General features: G+C 30.8%; 1 protein-coding gene across 1 annotated transcript in view; it reads left to right on the top strand.

The window, feature by feature from the left end:
• Positions 1-951: 951 nt before the first annotated feature.
• LOC108904104 overlaps positions 952-16282 on the top strand; it is a 37034-nt gene continuing 21703 nt past the window's right edge. The window contains exons 1-2 of the mRNA XM_018706522.1: positions 952-1053; positions 13540-13785. Coding sequence (XP_018562038.1) covers positions 13554-13785 — 232 coding nt within the window. The 5' untranslated portion in view covers positions 952-1053; positions 13540-13553. The remainder of the gene's footprint in view (positions 1054-13539; positions 13786-16282) is intronic.

The raw sequence follows: 16282 nt of genomic DNA, 5'->3' as shown, positions 1-16282 counted from the left end.
AAAGACATATACTGTTGGCGACCCCGAAGAAATGTTGATACCCAGTTAAGTGCAGTTCCTCTTATGCCATCTTTTTCCGAAATAGATAGTAATAAATTATTTCAAAGTGATGCTCACTTTTCGACTTTTATGGAATTGTACATTTTGAATTCTTGTCTCAAGGTGAAACAGTGAACCGTGTGTACTATCAAGGCGTTTTACAATGTTTACGTAAAAAAATCCGCAAAAAGAGACCTGAGTTGTGGCGAAACATCTGTTGGTTTTGTGGCAGATTACTGTGCTCCGTCATCCTCCCCACTCGCTAGATCTGACTCCTCGCGATTTTTAATTATTTCCGAAATTAAAATCAATGCTGAAGGACGCCGTTTTCAGACTATTGATGACATCAAAGCAAATTCGTCATAGACTTTAAAGGCCATTTCAAATGAAGCTGTCCAGGACTGCTTCATGAAATGGAAACATCGCTGGGAAAAGTGTGTGAATAGGACAGGGAGTACTTTAGAAGAGACAAGGACCAATAGTGTATAAAATTAATAATAAAGTTTAAAAAATATATAGTTCGGTTATTTTCTGAACAGACCCCGTATGTTGCTAATAAAATCTAAGTTTAGTTACTTTGAAAAGGAAGTAATTTAAATTTAAATAATTTCCTTAGCCTTATTTGGACATTTTAGTTTTTCTATCAATGGCATTCTCTGTGTACCGTTTGGGCGACCATAAATTAAAATTTCTCTACCAAAACTGAGATACAGATAGGCAAGCTGTTATTGTGCAATTAAGAATTAACAAGCCGAACCTCCGGTGCTGCTTATCATCATCCTAATTGTTTATGCGTATACGACGTGAGCCACTGGAGGTCCCGTAAGAACTGTATTTGTCAGGTAACGCTACGTTCGCTCACCTGGCTCGCAGTTTCGATTAATCCGAGATTTGAAGGCAAACATTCGCGAGTGCACGTCAAAAAATGCAACCGACGTCCTCGAACTCGTGACTGCTAGGGGTTAGTAGCGTGCCGTTTGGGGTTCTGTTAAACCGATTATTAAAACCGTTGGGGTAAGTTAAAAAAATATTATTTTAGTTGTTTTCTTTTGTGCTACGGATATAGGGTGTATCTCAAATACAATAGCTCAACATTTTTATAAGATCTGGGAAATATTGCAGAATTGCAACAATTACTTATTTCAAATATATTTTCAAATTTAATATGTCTAGAAAACTGAAATTTGGCATTTTCTGTTTTCTTCCATAGAATAGAACGATAAATATTCGTTTGCAAACTTTACATTTTAATAAGAATTTATTAATTCTATTTATAACTCCAGATCGTCATTTGTTTTTAGTTGGAAAATGAGTGAACTTAAAAGTAATATTTTTAAATTTATTTACTATCTGTTTATAGGTTTTTATTAATGTTACATTACATTATAGTCATTATACCAATAACATTATAAGTGAACAAGTTTAGAAACATATTGGAAACCAACGTAAAATTTTTCTCTGCTGATATATCGAATTTGGAACGCACTGTATGCAGTGACTCTTTTAGGAAAAGTGGTTTTTAATTTTTTAATTTTAATTCCAATATTTATTTTTTAATAATTAAGAATTTTGTTCTATAACACTTTTTATAAAATTAAAAATAAAGCTACTTCGCTTTTGAACTGTTTCCCATCTTTTTGTTTTTAAATTTATCGGTGGTAATGCGATTAATTGAATTTTTTTTGGCTTTTCTTAAAAAACAAACAAAGTTTAAACTCTCCGGACACCGCTATATTACACATAACTTCTATTTATTTATTTACACCATATAAGTACAGAACACTAAAAAAATTGTATTTGAGTTTTCTCAAATATAATTATTTTCTTATGGGTTTCTTATTTATTTGATACCATACAAATCAAAAACACGGAAGATGATTATTTATAAAGTTGGCACTAAATCAGCATACATATTTTGAATTAGAAATGTTGAGTAGTCTTAAATTGTCTCTTGATATTTTCAAGGCAGATGGTCCATCAAAAAATATAGCTATATTTTTATATAAACTTTTGTAGAAAAAATAAATAATATATAATAATAGTAATAAATAATAAGGAAGATATATCCCTTTAAAACGGAATGGAAAATATGTTTTTAGCGATATCTTAAAAGTTTTTCGAGATGTCTTATTCTAATTTGCAGCGTCTGGGCAATAGTTCCAAATTCCATGTAAAAAAAAAAATTGGTTTTGTGCAAATTTTAAATTTTCTTCAATCAATAATTAAAATATTTATTTCATATATATTGTTCGAAATTTCAGGGCACATACGATCGATGTTATGAAATTTTACAAAAACAAATATCTAAATTAAATAAGAACACTATTTTGTTTCTAACAGATCATTATTTTTAAAACTTTAAAAAAATTTAATTAAAATTAAGAAGTTGCTTATAAAATAATGAGTCACCAGAAAAAATTATCCTTTATGTAAGACGGGGAATTTGAATAAATGTATACAAGTCACGTGACCCCCGAGCAACCCAACATTACACGACTTGACATCACCAATATTAATAATATCTACATTTACAGTGAACAGCAGCAAAAAATAGAACCTCGTGAAACACCAATCACAGCCGATGAAATAGAATGTTGTGTTTTAACGTAATCTCGATTTTATTGTTTTAATAATTTTTAATTTTACCGGAATTTAATTGCCAACATGAAGGAAATAAAATAACTTTCCTAAAGTTAACTGGCAACTGGTCACGTGCTTGTAATCATTTATGAAGACTGTATGATCCAGATGCTCCAAATCTATGTTTAAAATGTGGATAAGATATCTCAAAGGGCTTTTAAGATATTGCAAAAAATCTACTATGCCCTTTAAAGGGATATATCTCCCTTAGTTTTCATTTATGGAAAAAAATGTGGTCATACCCGCCCTAGTTTACACGTCATGGGTTATAACCTGGATCAACTAATACCCTCAAATAATCATGTTCCTTAGTAGTAACTTATCGTCCAAAACTTATCCCTCTTCTTCAAAGCAGTTGGGGCAAAAACCCATTTATTTAAAGTCATCTTCAAACGCGTCTACCTCCCGTAGGATGGATTTGCGGACCCATGTTTATATGAAATTTTTGTCTTATTTTGAGTCGACAGATCTACCCTCAAAGGGAAGTAAGTACCACTATTTCCGAAGATCCTTTATAATAGGGAACTATTATTTTTTTAATGTTGTTATATTATCAATTTTAATTTTAATGTATTTACATTTAAATATCTTTTAATAACATTGTGAACAAATTACCTACCTAATATCTGGAAATAATAAACAGTTTTTTAATGCATCCATGTTCAATAGTTTTTACATCAAATTTTCTCAAAAATTAAGTAAGTTATGTCATATCGAGGATTATTCTATTATCTCATATTTTCACATAAGAGTGTAGGTTTTTATTCGTGTCTAAACCAAACTGTACTTAAATACCTTCATTTACTCAAAGATATTGGTATTAATAATTAATGCTTTCATGGGAAAATGTAGATATAAATAAATTAAAATATGAAAGCGTATTTATGATTAAAATGAAGTTTTTATTAAACTTTAAAAAAATATGTGGACGTTTAAAATAATTTAATCGGCGAATTATATACAAAAAGATTCCTTCTTAACCTGTTCAGATTTACTTGTCCAGACTACAAAAAAACTGAAGTCAATATTGAACATTTTTTAATGAAACCACCTGAGCGTGGAAGCGCACATTCATTCGATAAATCAGCTAAATTACATCAAGAAGTGAAAATAAAACAGTAAAAAGTTACAATGACTCGAACGTACGATGTACTTCGGTAATTGTGAAGATAACACCACAATGAAGAAAGTTTCCTTTTTTTGTTTTCGCTTTAATTAACTAACAATTCGTTACAATTAGCGATTGTTGCGTTCACTTTTATATACATTTTTTAAATAATTTATAAAGTTGCTTAAATTAATTATGAAATCAGCACGTCTCGATAATAATTACAAATTGCATGCTGTTCTACAAATTACTTAATTATCATATGCAGTGTTTATATTGTTTAATTGCTTTTAATCAAGGTATCACTTCCTTTTTACAACACGTTATATAACATGCTAAAGCAATTGTTTACAAAAACATTATGAGGCGCCTATATTAATAAATGTGATAAAAAAATTATTCTGCATAAGTGTCTTTTATTTTGACAAAGATAGTTGAAATTATCATCAAATATTATTTGACATCCTAGACATATTGCTTGTCTAATAGATTGCTAGAGCCAAATACCTTTTGAAGTGGTATCATTTCAAAACTGAAGAGTTTGGTGCAAAAATTGGATAAGTTCATATTTTAAATGTTGTGACAATACTGGAAAAACTACTAAGTAACTATAGGTACATTAATTAAAGTACTGGCTTCTTTTTGATTTAATTAAATATCTGTTAATTACGAAGATAGAAAATAAATACATATTAGAGTGATTTATCTTTGAATATGCTTTACAATTTTGCAAAATATTTTTGAAAACTAGGAACATAGACTTGATAGATTTTTGTACCAAATTTTCTACTATTTTCTATTTATTTGAAAAAATAACATAATAGTAAGACCACATAATCTACGAATTTAATTCATAGTGTGCTAAAACGCTGTTTTTATTGTTATTGTAAACAGTTACTTCTAAAAATTCTTTTAAAGCAAATATTTACATCTATAAGTAGACATATTTTTCTGTTAATCATGTGCTAGAGCAGAACTGAATAAAATCTTATCTCAACATGAAGTACATACGAAGCCTGTTAAGAAAATAACCGAACTTTATTTTTTAAACTTTATTATTAATTTTATACATTATTAGTCTTTGTCTCCTTCAAAGTACTCCCCTCTCCTATTCACACACTATTCCCAGCGGTGTTTCTATTTCGCGAAGCAGTCCTGGATAGCTTCATTTGAAATCTCCTTTAAAGTCTGTGACAAATTTTCTTTGATGTCATCAACAGTCTTTCAGCACTGATTTTTTAATTTTGGAAATAAGAAAACATCTCAATGAGCCAGGCCTGGCAAATAGGGAGGGTGAGGCAGAAGATTTCAAAATGCACAATTCCATTAAAGTCGAAAAAACCAGTAAGCATCATTGGATCGAGACTGACATGCTTTCTTGGGGCGTGGACATTCTTTGCCAATGCATTGTGATGAACTTTTATCTCAATGTCGTAGCCGTAACTCAGCTTTCGTCTCCCGTTATGATCCTTTTAATGAATGTTTCATCGTCATTGGATTGTTCAGGAAGTTGCCGACAAACGTCCACACGATTTTCTTTCTGTCGTTCGGTCATCAAACGAGGAACAATTTTGCTACAACTCGATGCATTGTCATTTTGTCTACTTTGTTGCGACAGAGCACAATTTGGAAATATTCACAGACTGGAACTAGATCTCTGAGCTAGTTCGGTACATTTCTATATGTCACACGAGAAGTGATGTGATGATGATGGCACATTATCCCTGAATATAGTTTCCATAACGAAGTACCCCGAATTTCTCTTGACCAGCAGTATCCCAGACGTTGAGACGAATGGGACCTCGATTAGTGTGGAACACTAAGGCGCGAACTTCGACACCTAAAGTGGCTACATAGTTGTTTTCGAATTCACCAGCCAAATGGCGTTTTACGAATGTGGGTTTTCCAGTATTTCCATCTCCGACTAGCACACACTTAAATGTGGACATTACTTGTTCTCCAGCCATGGTCAATTTTTCAGTTAAAATTCATGGTATGACCCAATTGACTGACAGTCAATCGGCAATTTGCATCCACCAGATCTTTAACTTTCTGAACGTGGAAGTTCATCAGTTGAATTCGAAGACCTTCCTGGACGAGGACCATCTTCAGTTGACTGACCGCCACTTTTAAATCGTGAAAACAATTCGTAGTATTGAGAACGATGCAGAGCAACATCTCCGTAAGCTTGTTTCTAAAGTTGAAACGTTTTCGTGAAAGTTTCCCCCAGTTTCAAGCAAAATTTTACGTTGCGCGGTTGTTTCAGAAAATCACACATTTAAAAAATCGTCACTAACACTTATACAGGTTTCACTCAAATAACAATATCACAAAAACTAAATGAGATATCAACAATCCAAGAACATGTGGTTACAGAAAAGGTTATGCGAATCGCAATGTTACCAACCGCATGTCACCAATACGCCTATCTCTTTTTCAAATTTTGCACTCGTAAATGTTTAAAAAAAACATTTAAATACAACTGTATTAATAAAACAAAAAAATGTATTCAGATTTGGATAGTAATAATGGTAAAAATAAATTAGGATGTTTTATAATAAAAATCACCTAATTCTTTAATCAAATTTAAACAATTAAGGGCGCTAAACTGAAGGAGCGCTTAACAATATTCTGGCAAATCCATATGTTAAATGAGAAATTTATTTAAGTAGATCAAAAACTTGTATTCAAGTTTCTTTCCAATAATTGCTTTATTTATACAGTTATCTTTACTAGCAAATCGACATTAAGAGATATTCATTTCTTCCCTGAAATTCCCACGATTATAAACAATGTTTCTTTCTATACTTAGCACAGCTTTACAAATCCTAAGAAACAATTGTAGACGTATTTTTCATAGGTCGTAACCTCTGTTTTAATTAACTGCTGAGAGATAATCCTTTTGTTTAAAAGCAATGTATTCCTTAATTACTTTATTGAGTTCTTACAATAATAGCTGTATAAGTGCTTCGTATTGTAGTCGAGTGAAAACCCTTCATCAATAGATAATTTATTTGGTTTAAACTCAATACACAGTCAAAAAATTACGTATACCTAAGTGCTATTCTATGTTTAAATCAGCAGTGCATCTAGAGAAAATAATACTAATGAAACTAAAACTGCTCCTTCCTTGCTTTCATTGTTTTGATCTAATCCACGACACGAAGTTAGTTCGAGTTTAAAAGGCTGACAATGTTTTATAGAAAATAGAATCTAACAAAATAGATTTGACGAGAGAGTTAGTAAACATAATTCTGTATGATCATCTTGAAAGAAGTTATATCTATTTACTAACTCCAATCTTTATAACGTTGGTTTTATTAAAAAAAAATAAATAAATTCTGAACAGAAAGTTTTCATTTTATATGGAAATTGGTTATTAAAACTTAAAACTGATGAATAAAAAATATTTCTTCTTCATCTGCAAATACAGTGACTGGCAGACCTAATAAAGACATGGAGTATCACGACAGTTGACAATAACAATGTAAAAATAACTAGATTTGAGGTGGGTTACAACTTAGGTACTTAAAATTTTTCTTAAATGTTCACATTACACATAAAAACCTGTTTTTTGTGTAAGGTTGAGCTACAAAGCTTTCTCATGCTATTAGTCATGTACCTAATCAAAAATTCTTATATACTGTATACTTATGCCTTTAGCATGAAATAGTGATAATTTAATAATAAAAATTAGGTTTGAAATAAATATTCATATATATTTTTGTATTCTTATACGATACTACTATAGGAAATAAAAAAGATTTTATTTTTTCGATTATAAAAGAACAGATGATTTTTTAGTTATGCTACACATTAATAATAATATTAACAATACAGGTACCTACTATATTCAAAATCACAACTGTCACATATAAAATGATATCAAGGTATGTGCCAGTTGAAATTAAGGTAATTCGTAAGGTTCATACAAATTTAGTTACTTGTTTTAATTGTGTTTTAATACACATACACATACACATACTAGTGTTTTAATTAAGAATTTTGATTTAAGAAATAATAAATATGACTCTCGGATTGACTAGGACATGAGAAAATCCTTGCTATCGTAAATAATAGTGGAAGAAAGTAATTCAACAGATTCTTGAATTACTATTGACAAGAGTTAATAGAATTCTGCGCAACTCTAAAGCTAATTGATGTTAATTTCGAAGGAAAGTTTTAATGGTTTTTATGCTCGACACACTGAAAATCTTGTAAATAAAGGAAAATGTATCTATCCAGACCTGTATGTTTAATGAAACTATTAAACCTGTTTATGTTACTCTACATAAAATGGAAGTATAGTTTGAAATATGAGACAACAAAGCGATGCAACATATTGATAGAGACAGCGATTTGATCAACAATTTATTTAAGACGCTTGTGGGTAGGGCTGTATCATATGTTGATGTATATGGGGGCATTCCATGCCAAATCACTGAGGTCGTGACCCGACCATTTTTAATTGTACTGATTTTTTTGGTATTACATATTTAGTACCCATTTAGAGTAGCTTTCATGAATTTTTTCAAATTTTTATTTCAAACCCTTAAGAAGTTATGTGCATTTGAATATTTTGGGTAAAAACTTTTCAAATATCTGTAACTTTGCAATATTATAAACTTTTTTTTTCATTTTTTCGCTTTGAGATGTAGTTTCATAAATTTTAGTGACTGTAATTAGTCATTACTAACTACAGTCACTAACAATCACTAAAATTTTGATACAAAGTTAATTAGAGTTTAAAATATTATTGAGAATGTATGCGTTCTTTATGAGACATCCATCAATAAGTTTTGACATAAGCCTACTTTGAGAAAAGTCACTTATTTTCTATACTGTAATATTGTAAGAGTTCAATTAAAAGCCTTTTTTTCTAGAATACCGTCCACATTAGAAAGTTCTAACAAGAGTACATTATTTTTAGAAAATAAAATTGTACATTAGAAATTGGAGCCCGAATGGTAAAAACCTAACCTTAAAAAAATTAGAGCCTAAAATGTAATAGGAATGTAGCGTAACTAGCGCCCTCTATGAAACATCCAAAAAATAATTAGACCAGCGCATTTGGCGTCCTTACAAACTGCGGAATACCAAATTTCATAAAAATATTTCGCACCGTTTGGAAATTTTCGTAAAAATTCTATTTAAAAAATTTAACTTTGTCGCTCTGTATCTCGAAAACAAGAGGAGATACACATATAGTTCATAAGACAAAAAAATCTTATTTTTTGTCGTACTATCAGGCTTTCTGAATTCTGTATAAATTATTATTAATTAAATAATTAGATGATTTTTTTTCAATATTAAAAAGTTGGTTTTGCATAATGTCATAATACTTGTTATATATTTGACTATTTGCATTTAGCAAAAACATATAACATATTAACTACATGAATGAGCTATGCATTGAAATATTAAATAGTTAATAGGTATAAATTAGCAGTTTTTGTTAAAGTTTGTTATACTTAATAAAAGCATCTCCTCATAGTCTGGGTACCATAACAGACTAGCATCAATTAAAATTAGCAGATATCTTACGGAAGCGTCCTTTGATAAATAAGGCAATATGAAAAAATAATACTGTATCTCCAATGTAGAATACTATAAGAAGTGTAGAGGTAGTAAGTAGTACGCCAAATTATAATGAAGCAGCATGCAACCACTCAGGAAATCAGCCATTCCGTCTTTGGGCTAGTGAGACATAGCACAGTCATGTCGTATTACTGTTACACAGTAACCTAAAGAAATGGTTGTTAAAAAAATAAAATAACGTACCTACCTAATTATTCACATATGCTTGTTCTCTATGTGACGTTAATGATAATGACCTTACGATTCAAATATAAAGATTTTGAACAGAGGCGTACGTAAGTCATGTTATATCTAACTATGCCATCGTCTTTGCAATTTGTTCAATTTGTTGTAGTAACTCTTACGCATATTTTAATTTGTACGTCTACAAAAACAAATCCTTTTGTAACCCCAAAGTTTTCCTTCAGTTTTTGAAATATTTAATTTGAAATATATGAATTCAATAATACTTGTTTAACACTACACCACTGAATGGAAGTCTTTGTACCGCTATTTCTAGCATTCGGTACACACACACCATGAATGCGTTCACTTCTCTGCCTCAAGATGTTAGCGGTTACACACATAATTACAGTCATGGGTATACATTTGATTACGGGTGTTAAATGTGTATAGTGTTACCACGTCTTTCATACCCCAGATGTTATATTTGATGCATGCTTTACAAAATAAAATTAGGTATAAATTCTGAAGAGCTTTTATTAACTTCTGAAATAACAACATAGATGTATTGTGCAATTTTAATAATGATCTTGATTTGTAAATTCAAAAAGTGATATTAAGTAACAAAAGTACGTTAATATCAATTATTTAAAAATTATGTGGGCTTCAAAATGTTAAATGGCTCCATTATCTTTTGCAACCGAAGAAACAAATATTAAATGTAGCAATTTTTTTCACACATTAATAGCAGCGATACATTACCATATTTTCTCTTTTCCCATCATCCATTATTCTTCTTTTGCACAATGGTTTAACTAACAAATCCATAAATTTGTTTAAATATTATTAATGTATCAATAATTTATATTTATATATTTCCTTAAATTACTTTAAATCATCGTTTTCTTTAATTTTTTAAGTAGGTATTTTGTCACCTGTGAAAGAAATTAGTGAAATCCAAACCAATCAGCCAAGGGTTATTTATTTATTTATAGCATTCCTTGTGAATGCTGTAAACATTACGTTGGAGAGACGTCTCAACCTGTCAATATAAGAATAGATGAACACAAAAATTATATTAAAAAACGAGAGTTGGAGAAATCTAAAATTTGAGATCACACTTAGGAAACCGGTGGTAATATTCAATTTAGTTCGGCTAAAATTTTGAAAAGCGTAACTAAAAATAAAAAAACATCATATGACATCTCTAACTATTGAAACAGACAAAAGCAAATAAATTTAAACTGTAAAAGTAACTAAAATGAAATGTCAAAAAAGTTCAGAAGACGAAAACAGATAGATTTTTGAAACGTTAACAACTTTGTAAAGTACGAGATAGAAAGTGATGTTTTTGTATTTTGTACTTGCCTTCATTTTTTTTCATAAAAATAACCCTTGACTGATCCTTTTGGCTCCGCTTATTTCACTAATTTATTTATAATTTTTTCACAGGTGGCAAAGTACAAATAAATAACTTCAGACAATACTTTAAACCAATTGATTATTTTTTAATTTGAAAGAATTCTTCTTGCAAAAAATGTGTATGTTGGACAGAAAAGTCTTGTGGTAAATGATTTCTTTTTTAATGAAATTGTTGTTCCCGTACATTACCAATTTTCTAATTTCAAATCATTCCATATTATTTTTTTAACTTAGCAACATTTTAATATGATACATTATAACACTATTTTAGAACGTATTTTATTTCCTAAATTTCTTCAGATGACTGTACTTATATGGTGTATCACATGATTAAATTAACTTCCTAAATATATCTACAATTCATCCCCTCATAGGTGTACAGACCATCAAAAAATAAAGTGACAAAGTTCGAGGGCTGTAGTAGCGAGATAATAATAACAATCAGGAAAACAACCTATAAAATGCATCTGAAGGAAGCTGAGCCCTTTAAAAGTGCTACTATCAGCGTTCCAAGTTTGTTACACCATTCTTAACAGCCTATATGTACATACATACAGGGATGGCCAGAAGTACGGAATAAAATTCATATCTTTTGAATGAGTTAATTTTTTTTAAAACGCCGAAACACGTTAACTGATTTTGATTTTTTCCCATCTTTCGGCTATATGATAATTAATTTTTCCTCAACCCCCTAACTCCCAGCTACCCCTACTTTTTTTTTTCAAATGGAAACATAAGGCATGAGGGGGCTCGTTGAAAAGCTTATAGAAAACTGAATCCAGCCATACTAAATAAACAAATTTAATTTTTTCATTAGCAAGTTTTTTTTCATTTAGAAATTGAAACAACTAGATAATTTACAAAAATAAACTCAATGTCGCAAATGCTGAAAATGTCCTCCATTCACTATTTAGCATTCTCCAAGACGATAGTAAAAGCTGTCCACAGCATTCTGAATGACTTCAGCTGGTAAATTATGCATCTCCGCCCTAATCTTGTTCTTTAAATTCTCAATATTATCCGGTCTGTCCTGGTAGACTCTTTCTTTCAAATATCCCCAAAGAAAATAATCCAGGGGTGTTAAGTCGGGGGATCTTGGCGGCCATTCAACTGTACCCCGTCTACCAATCCAGCGATTTGGAAACATTTCATCTAAGTATCTTCGAACATCAATACCAAAATGTGGGGGAGCGCCATCTTGTTGGAACCAAATTCTTTCATTCGGTATATCTGGATCAATTTCATGAGGGAAAATCACAGCTAGAGCAGGTATCAGGTCAAATGTTAGGAAATCCAGGTAGCGTGCGGCAGTAAGATTTTCTTCAAAAAAGAATGGGCCCAAGATTCTGTTGTTGATGATACCTGCCCATACATTAACTTTTTGTGGATGCTGCGTATGCGATTCGCATGTCCAGTGTGGATTTTCCTGGGACCAAAAGCGATAGTTGTGCCTGTTAACCACTCCATTTAAATAAAACGTAGCTTCATCCGAAAAAAGTACGTCTCGTTGAAAACCATTATTGTCGTCACACCGTCTCATCATTTCCTCACAAAATTGTAATCGCCTATCATAATCGTCTTCCAAAAGCTCTTGGACAAGACATACCTTATAGGGGTGGTATTTCTCTTGTTTCAGAAACATTCGAATTGCAGTTCGAGAAGCATCGTGATTGCGGGCCAATGAAACAGTTGAAGTATGAGGATTTTCAACAAGTTCTAATGCAATGTCTAATTTCTTTTCTTCATTCAAAGCACGTGCCCGTCCAGTTTTGGGCAAAGTCTGTACTGTACCGTGTTCCTCAAATTTGTGAAATATTTTACTAACTGTCCCTTGCGAGATTTGGTTTTCGGGATATTTCGCATTAAATAAATCGCGCACTTCAGCCTGACTTCTTATTTTGTCTCCACATCCAAGCAATATCAAGATTTCGATGCGTTGCCTTTCCGACAATACCATTGCAATTCAGTAAATAACTTGATTTTGACACAATAGTAACGTTTCGAACTCCAATTTACAACTAAAGCGAAAAATTAACCAGAAAGCCTGGCAAGTAAGTGGTGCCAAAAAAACGCAACATAAAAAATATATCTTTTTTGCGTTAGCAGTGATAGGTACAGTTTCAAATTCTTTATTTTATTCTGTGCAAATTCATGGAGGATAACACTGAAGATAATTAAATTTTATTTCACTTGTTAAGTAGGTGTTTTATACAACCCTAAAAACCTTGCTATTGAAAAAATAAAACTTGTTTATTTGGTATGGCTGGATTCGGTTTTCTATAAGCTTTTCAACGAGCCCCGTCATGCCTTATGTTTCCATTTGAAAAAAAAAGTAGGGGTAGCTGGGGGTTAGGGGGTTGAGGAAAAATTAATTATTACCTATATAACCGAAAGATGGGAAAAAATCAAAATCAGTTAACGTGTTTCGGCGTTTTAAAAAAAATTTACTCATTCAAATGATATGAATTTTATTCCGTACTTCTGGCCATCCCTGTATGTATAGAAACATGACATGTTTTAATAATTAACAAAATAATAATGAGTTTCTTTTAAGAATATCTTTTTTACAGGCTCGGATGAAATTATGGTAACGTTTAGGCTAATAGGCGTACTCTACATACTGAGTGATTTTGCACTTCCTCTTTTGTCGGCGTTTCCTCCCAATGTGAGGAACCCACTTCCGGTGGCTACAAACAAAATTACCGATATAAAAATAAGTTGTGACTCAGAAAATTTGAATACAACGTTAACGATGAGGTGTCCATTTAAGGGTCTACTTTTCGCCAAGGATTTTGCACAGGAGTGCAAAATAGTCGGTAAGCGAACATAAAGAGCTTTCGGAACTAAAATTGTGAAAATTTTGAGTCCTGTATAAAGTTGTGGGAATAATTTATAAGCGCATTACTACTCTGTTACGTACCAATTACAATCAGTAATGAAATAGTTAACTAATTTTTCATCTTGAGGCATTTCCAATAACACAAATTTTTAAACTGAAACAAAAACATTTTAAAAATTAAAGCCTGCATGAAAAATTATTCTGCATTAATTGATAAACGTGAGATACTGGTGTTTTAAATGATTCAGATTGAGGCTACGTGTTTTTTTTTAAATCCTTAAAGTGGTTTTCCTCAAAAAGTTGGTTTCAAGAAATAACCTAGAAAAACATTAATTACCAGCTGGATCATTTTTGAAGTAGGGACAGGTAAAAAATGAACTCCGAATTGTTGACACTATCTTTTGGATTTTTTTGCGTTGTTAAATTCTTAATAAGCTTCTGACAATTCCGAAAATGTATTGTTTGTCGTAAATATCTCAAAAAGTCATAAGTTAGATATAACTGTTTTTTTTTTCTAAATTAACCAAAGGGATAAAATGATTAAAAATGAAATCCGATACCGTTGTTGTATATGGTTGGTTATGGGGGAAAGCAAATTCATATAGCCAATAGGGATAATAGTAATTTTTTACTTTCTGTGATAAATACTTACGGCAAACTACTTTTTTCAAAAACAAGGCATCTTTTTAACTAAGCCATAACCAACTATGCTTTCAATTAAAAAAAAAACTTTGATTTGTAAACCTAATACCGTTAGACTTATTACAAAATTAAGTACACCATTGCATTGCAGGTAAAAAAGTCTATAAAATAAAGTATTAATATTTCAGAAAAAAAATCTGATTATAGCCACCAAAATTTCGATTTTTTGGCAGTAAATACAAAACTAAAACACATATTGAAAATTTGTTTGGATTTGCAGATTTTTTTGAAAGAAATATCCAACATTCTAAAAATGTACAGCTTCCTATATTTAATAATAATAACCGAGATGCTCTAGCAAATTTTCAAGTGTGTCTTGAATATGAATGGATCAGCCTGGAATATATTAGCACTGACTCATAATTTTTATTTGGTAAAATTTTGATACTATAATTATGTAAAGGCTGGACTTTAATTCAGACCAAAGTTGCTTCATTGATAAATTATGGGTTATTATGTTTTGGAAGAGTATTAGAAATATCTAATTATTATCTTAAAAGTAGTTTGAATCAAAATTTCTACGTCATTTAGTGTTTTTGCGATTCTATAACTTCGCTTAATTCATAATTGCATTTCAAAAAAAAAAAAAATCTCTTCCGTTTTATTCATAAAGCGAGTAATTTTCGAGTAACTATTACTTTTAGTATAACAAGAAATCAAAAAAATTATTTTTTTGGAGGAAAAATATGTAGGTATAGGAATTTTTTGTTGCGAATACAATTAAAGACAATGTAATAACCAATAAAAAAACCACTAGCGCAAAAATTTTGTGTTTTTTGAAGAAAAGTAAGGGGCAAATTTCTGTGCCACTTAGTTGAGTCGACTTTTATTGGTTACATTGGATTTAAAATAATATTGGCAATAAAAAATCCATACAGTTTTTAAAATTAAATTATTTCCGATTTATTCAACTGTACAGGGTGTTATTCTGGGAATAACGTGTACACACAGATTTGTGGACTCAAAATAGGCAGATTTAGGCTAATTCACCTATATCCGGAATCGCTTCGTTTGACCGCTAGATGGCCTCAAAGTTGGTGAACATTTTTTGAACTTTGTAAATAACTCGAATACGTATTATTTGAATTTGATTATTATTGGGGTGTGGACCTTTACTTTCAATCTACACATTTTGCTGTTATACAGAGTGTTTTTTAAAATTTACAACTCCTGTAAAATTGATGTATGGTGATAATAACCGTTCATGACTTTTTTCTCTTTCGAACAATAATGACAACTTTTTAATTTGATAGGTGATACCATTTGGAAGTTTTTGGGCCTCTTGCCTTGAATTTGAATACTCTCTTTGAATACTCTCTACTCTTGAATTTTGATTACATGAGCGGTGGTATGGGTAAAAAAACATTTTTTAAATGTATACATTATCTTACCACCCATATTACAATACTTAACAAAGTGCTAGTAGGCTCTGATTTTGTAGGTTGACTGTAATTTCAGTTTGATCTTTAAATCATTGTACCTAACATTTCTTAATGAATGTTTACTACGATAAGATATACCACATGTTACTTCATTTTTCGATATCGATACATACTCGTATATGACGAATTAGAGTTATTTACAACATACCTAATTTTATTGAGACAATTAGTGAAAACAATCAAATATAATAGAAGCGGAATAATAAATAGTCACAATGTATGCTCAAGAAAATCCTCATGCTATTAAAGTGAAACATTATCAGCATGAATTTCATATCAATGTTTGGTTTGACATCATTGATAGCATTTTTATTGGCCCTATTATTCTAC

Source organism: Anoplophora glabripennis, unplaced genomic scaffold (assembly GCF_000390285.2).
Source record: "Anoplophora glabripennis isolate ALB-LARVAE unplaced genomic scaffold, Agla_2.0 scaffold106, whole genome shotgun sequence".
Taxonomy (NCBI): Eukaryota; Metazoa; Arthropoda; class Insecta; order Coleoptera; family Cerambycidae; genus Anoplophora; species Anoplophora glabripennis.
Note: the sequence above shows the minus strand (reverse complement) of the source record. Positions and strands in the feature narration are given on the sequence as shown.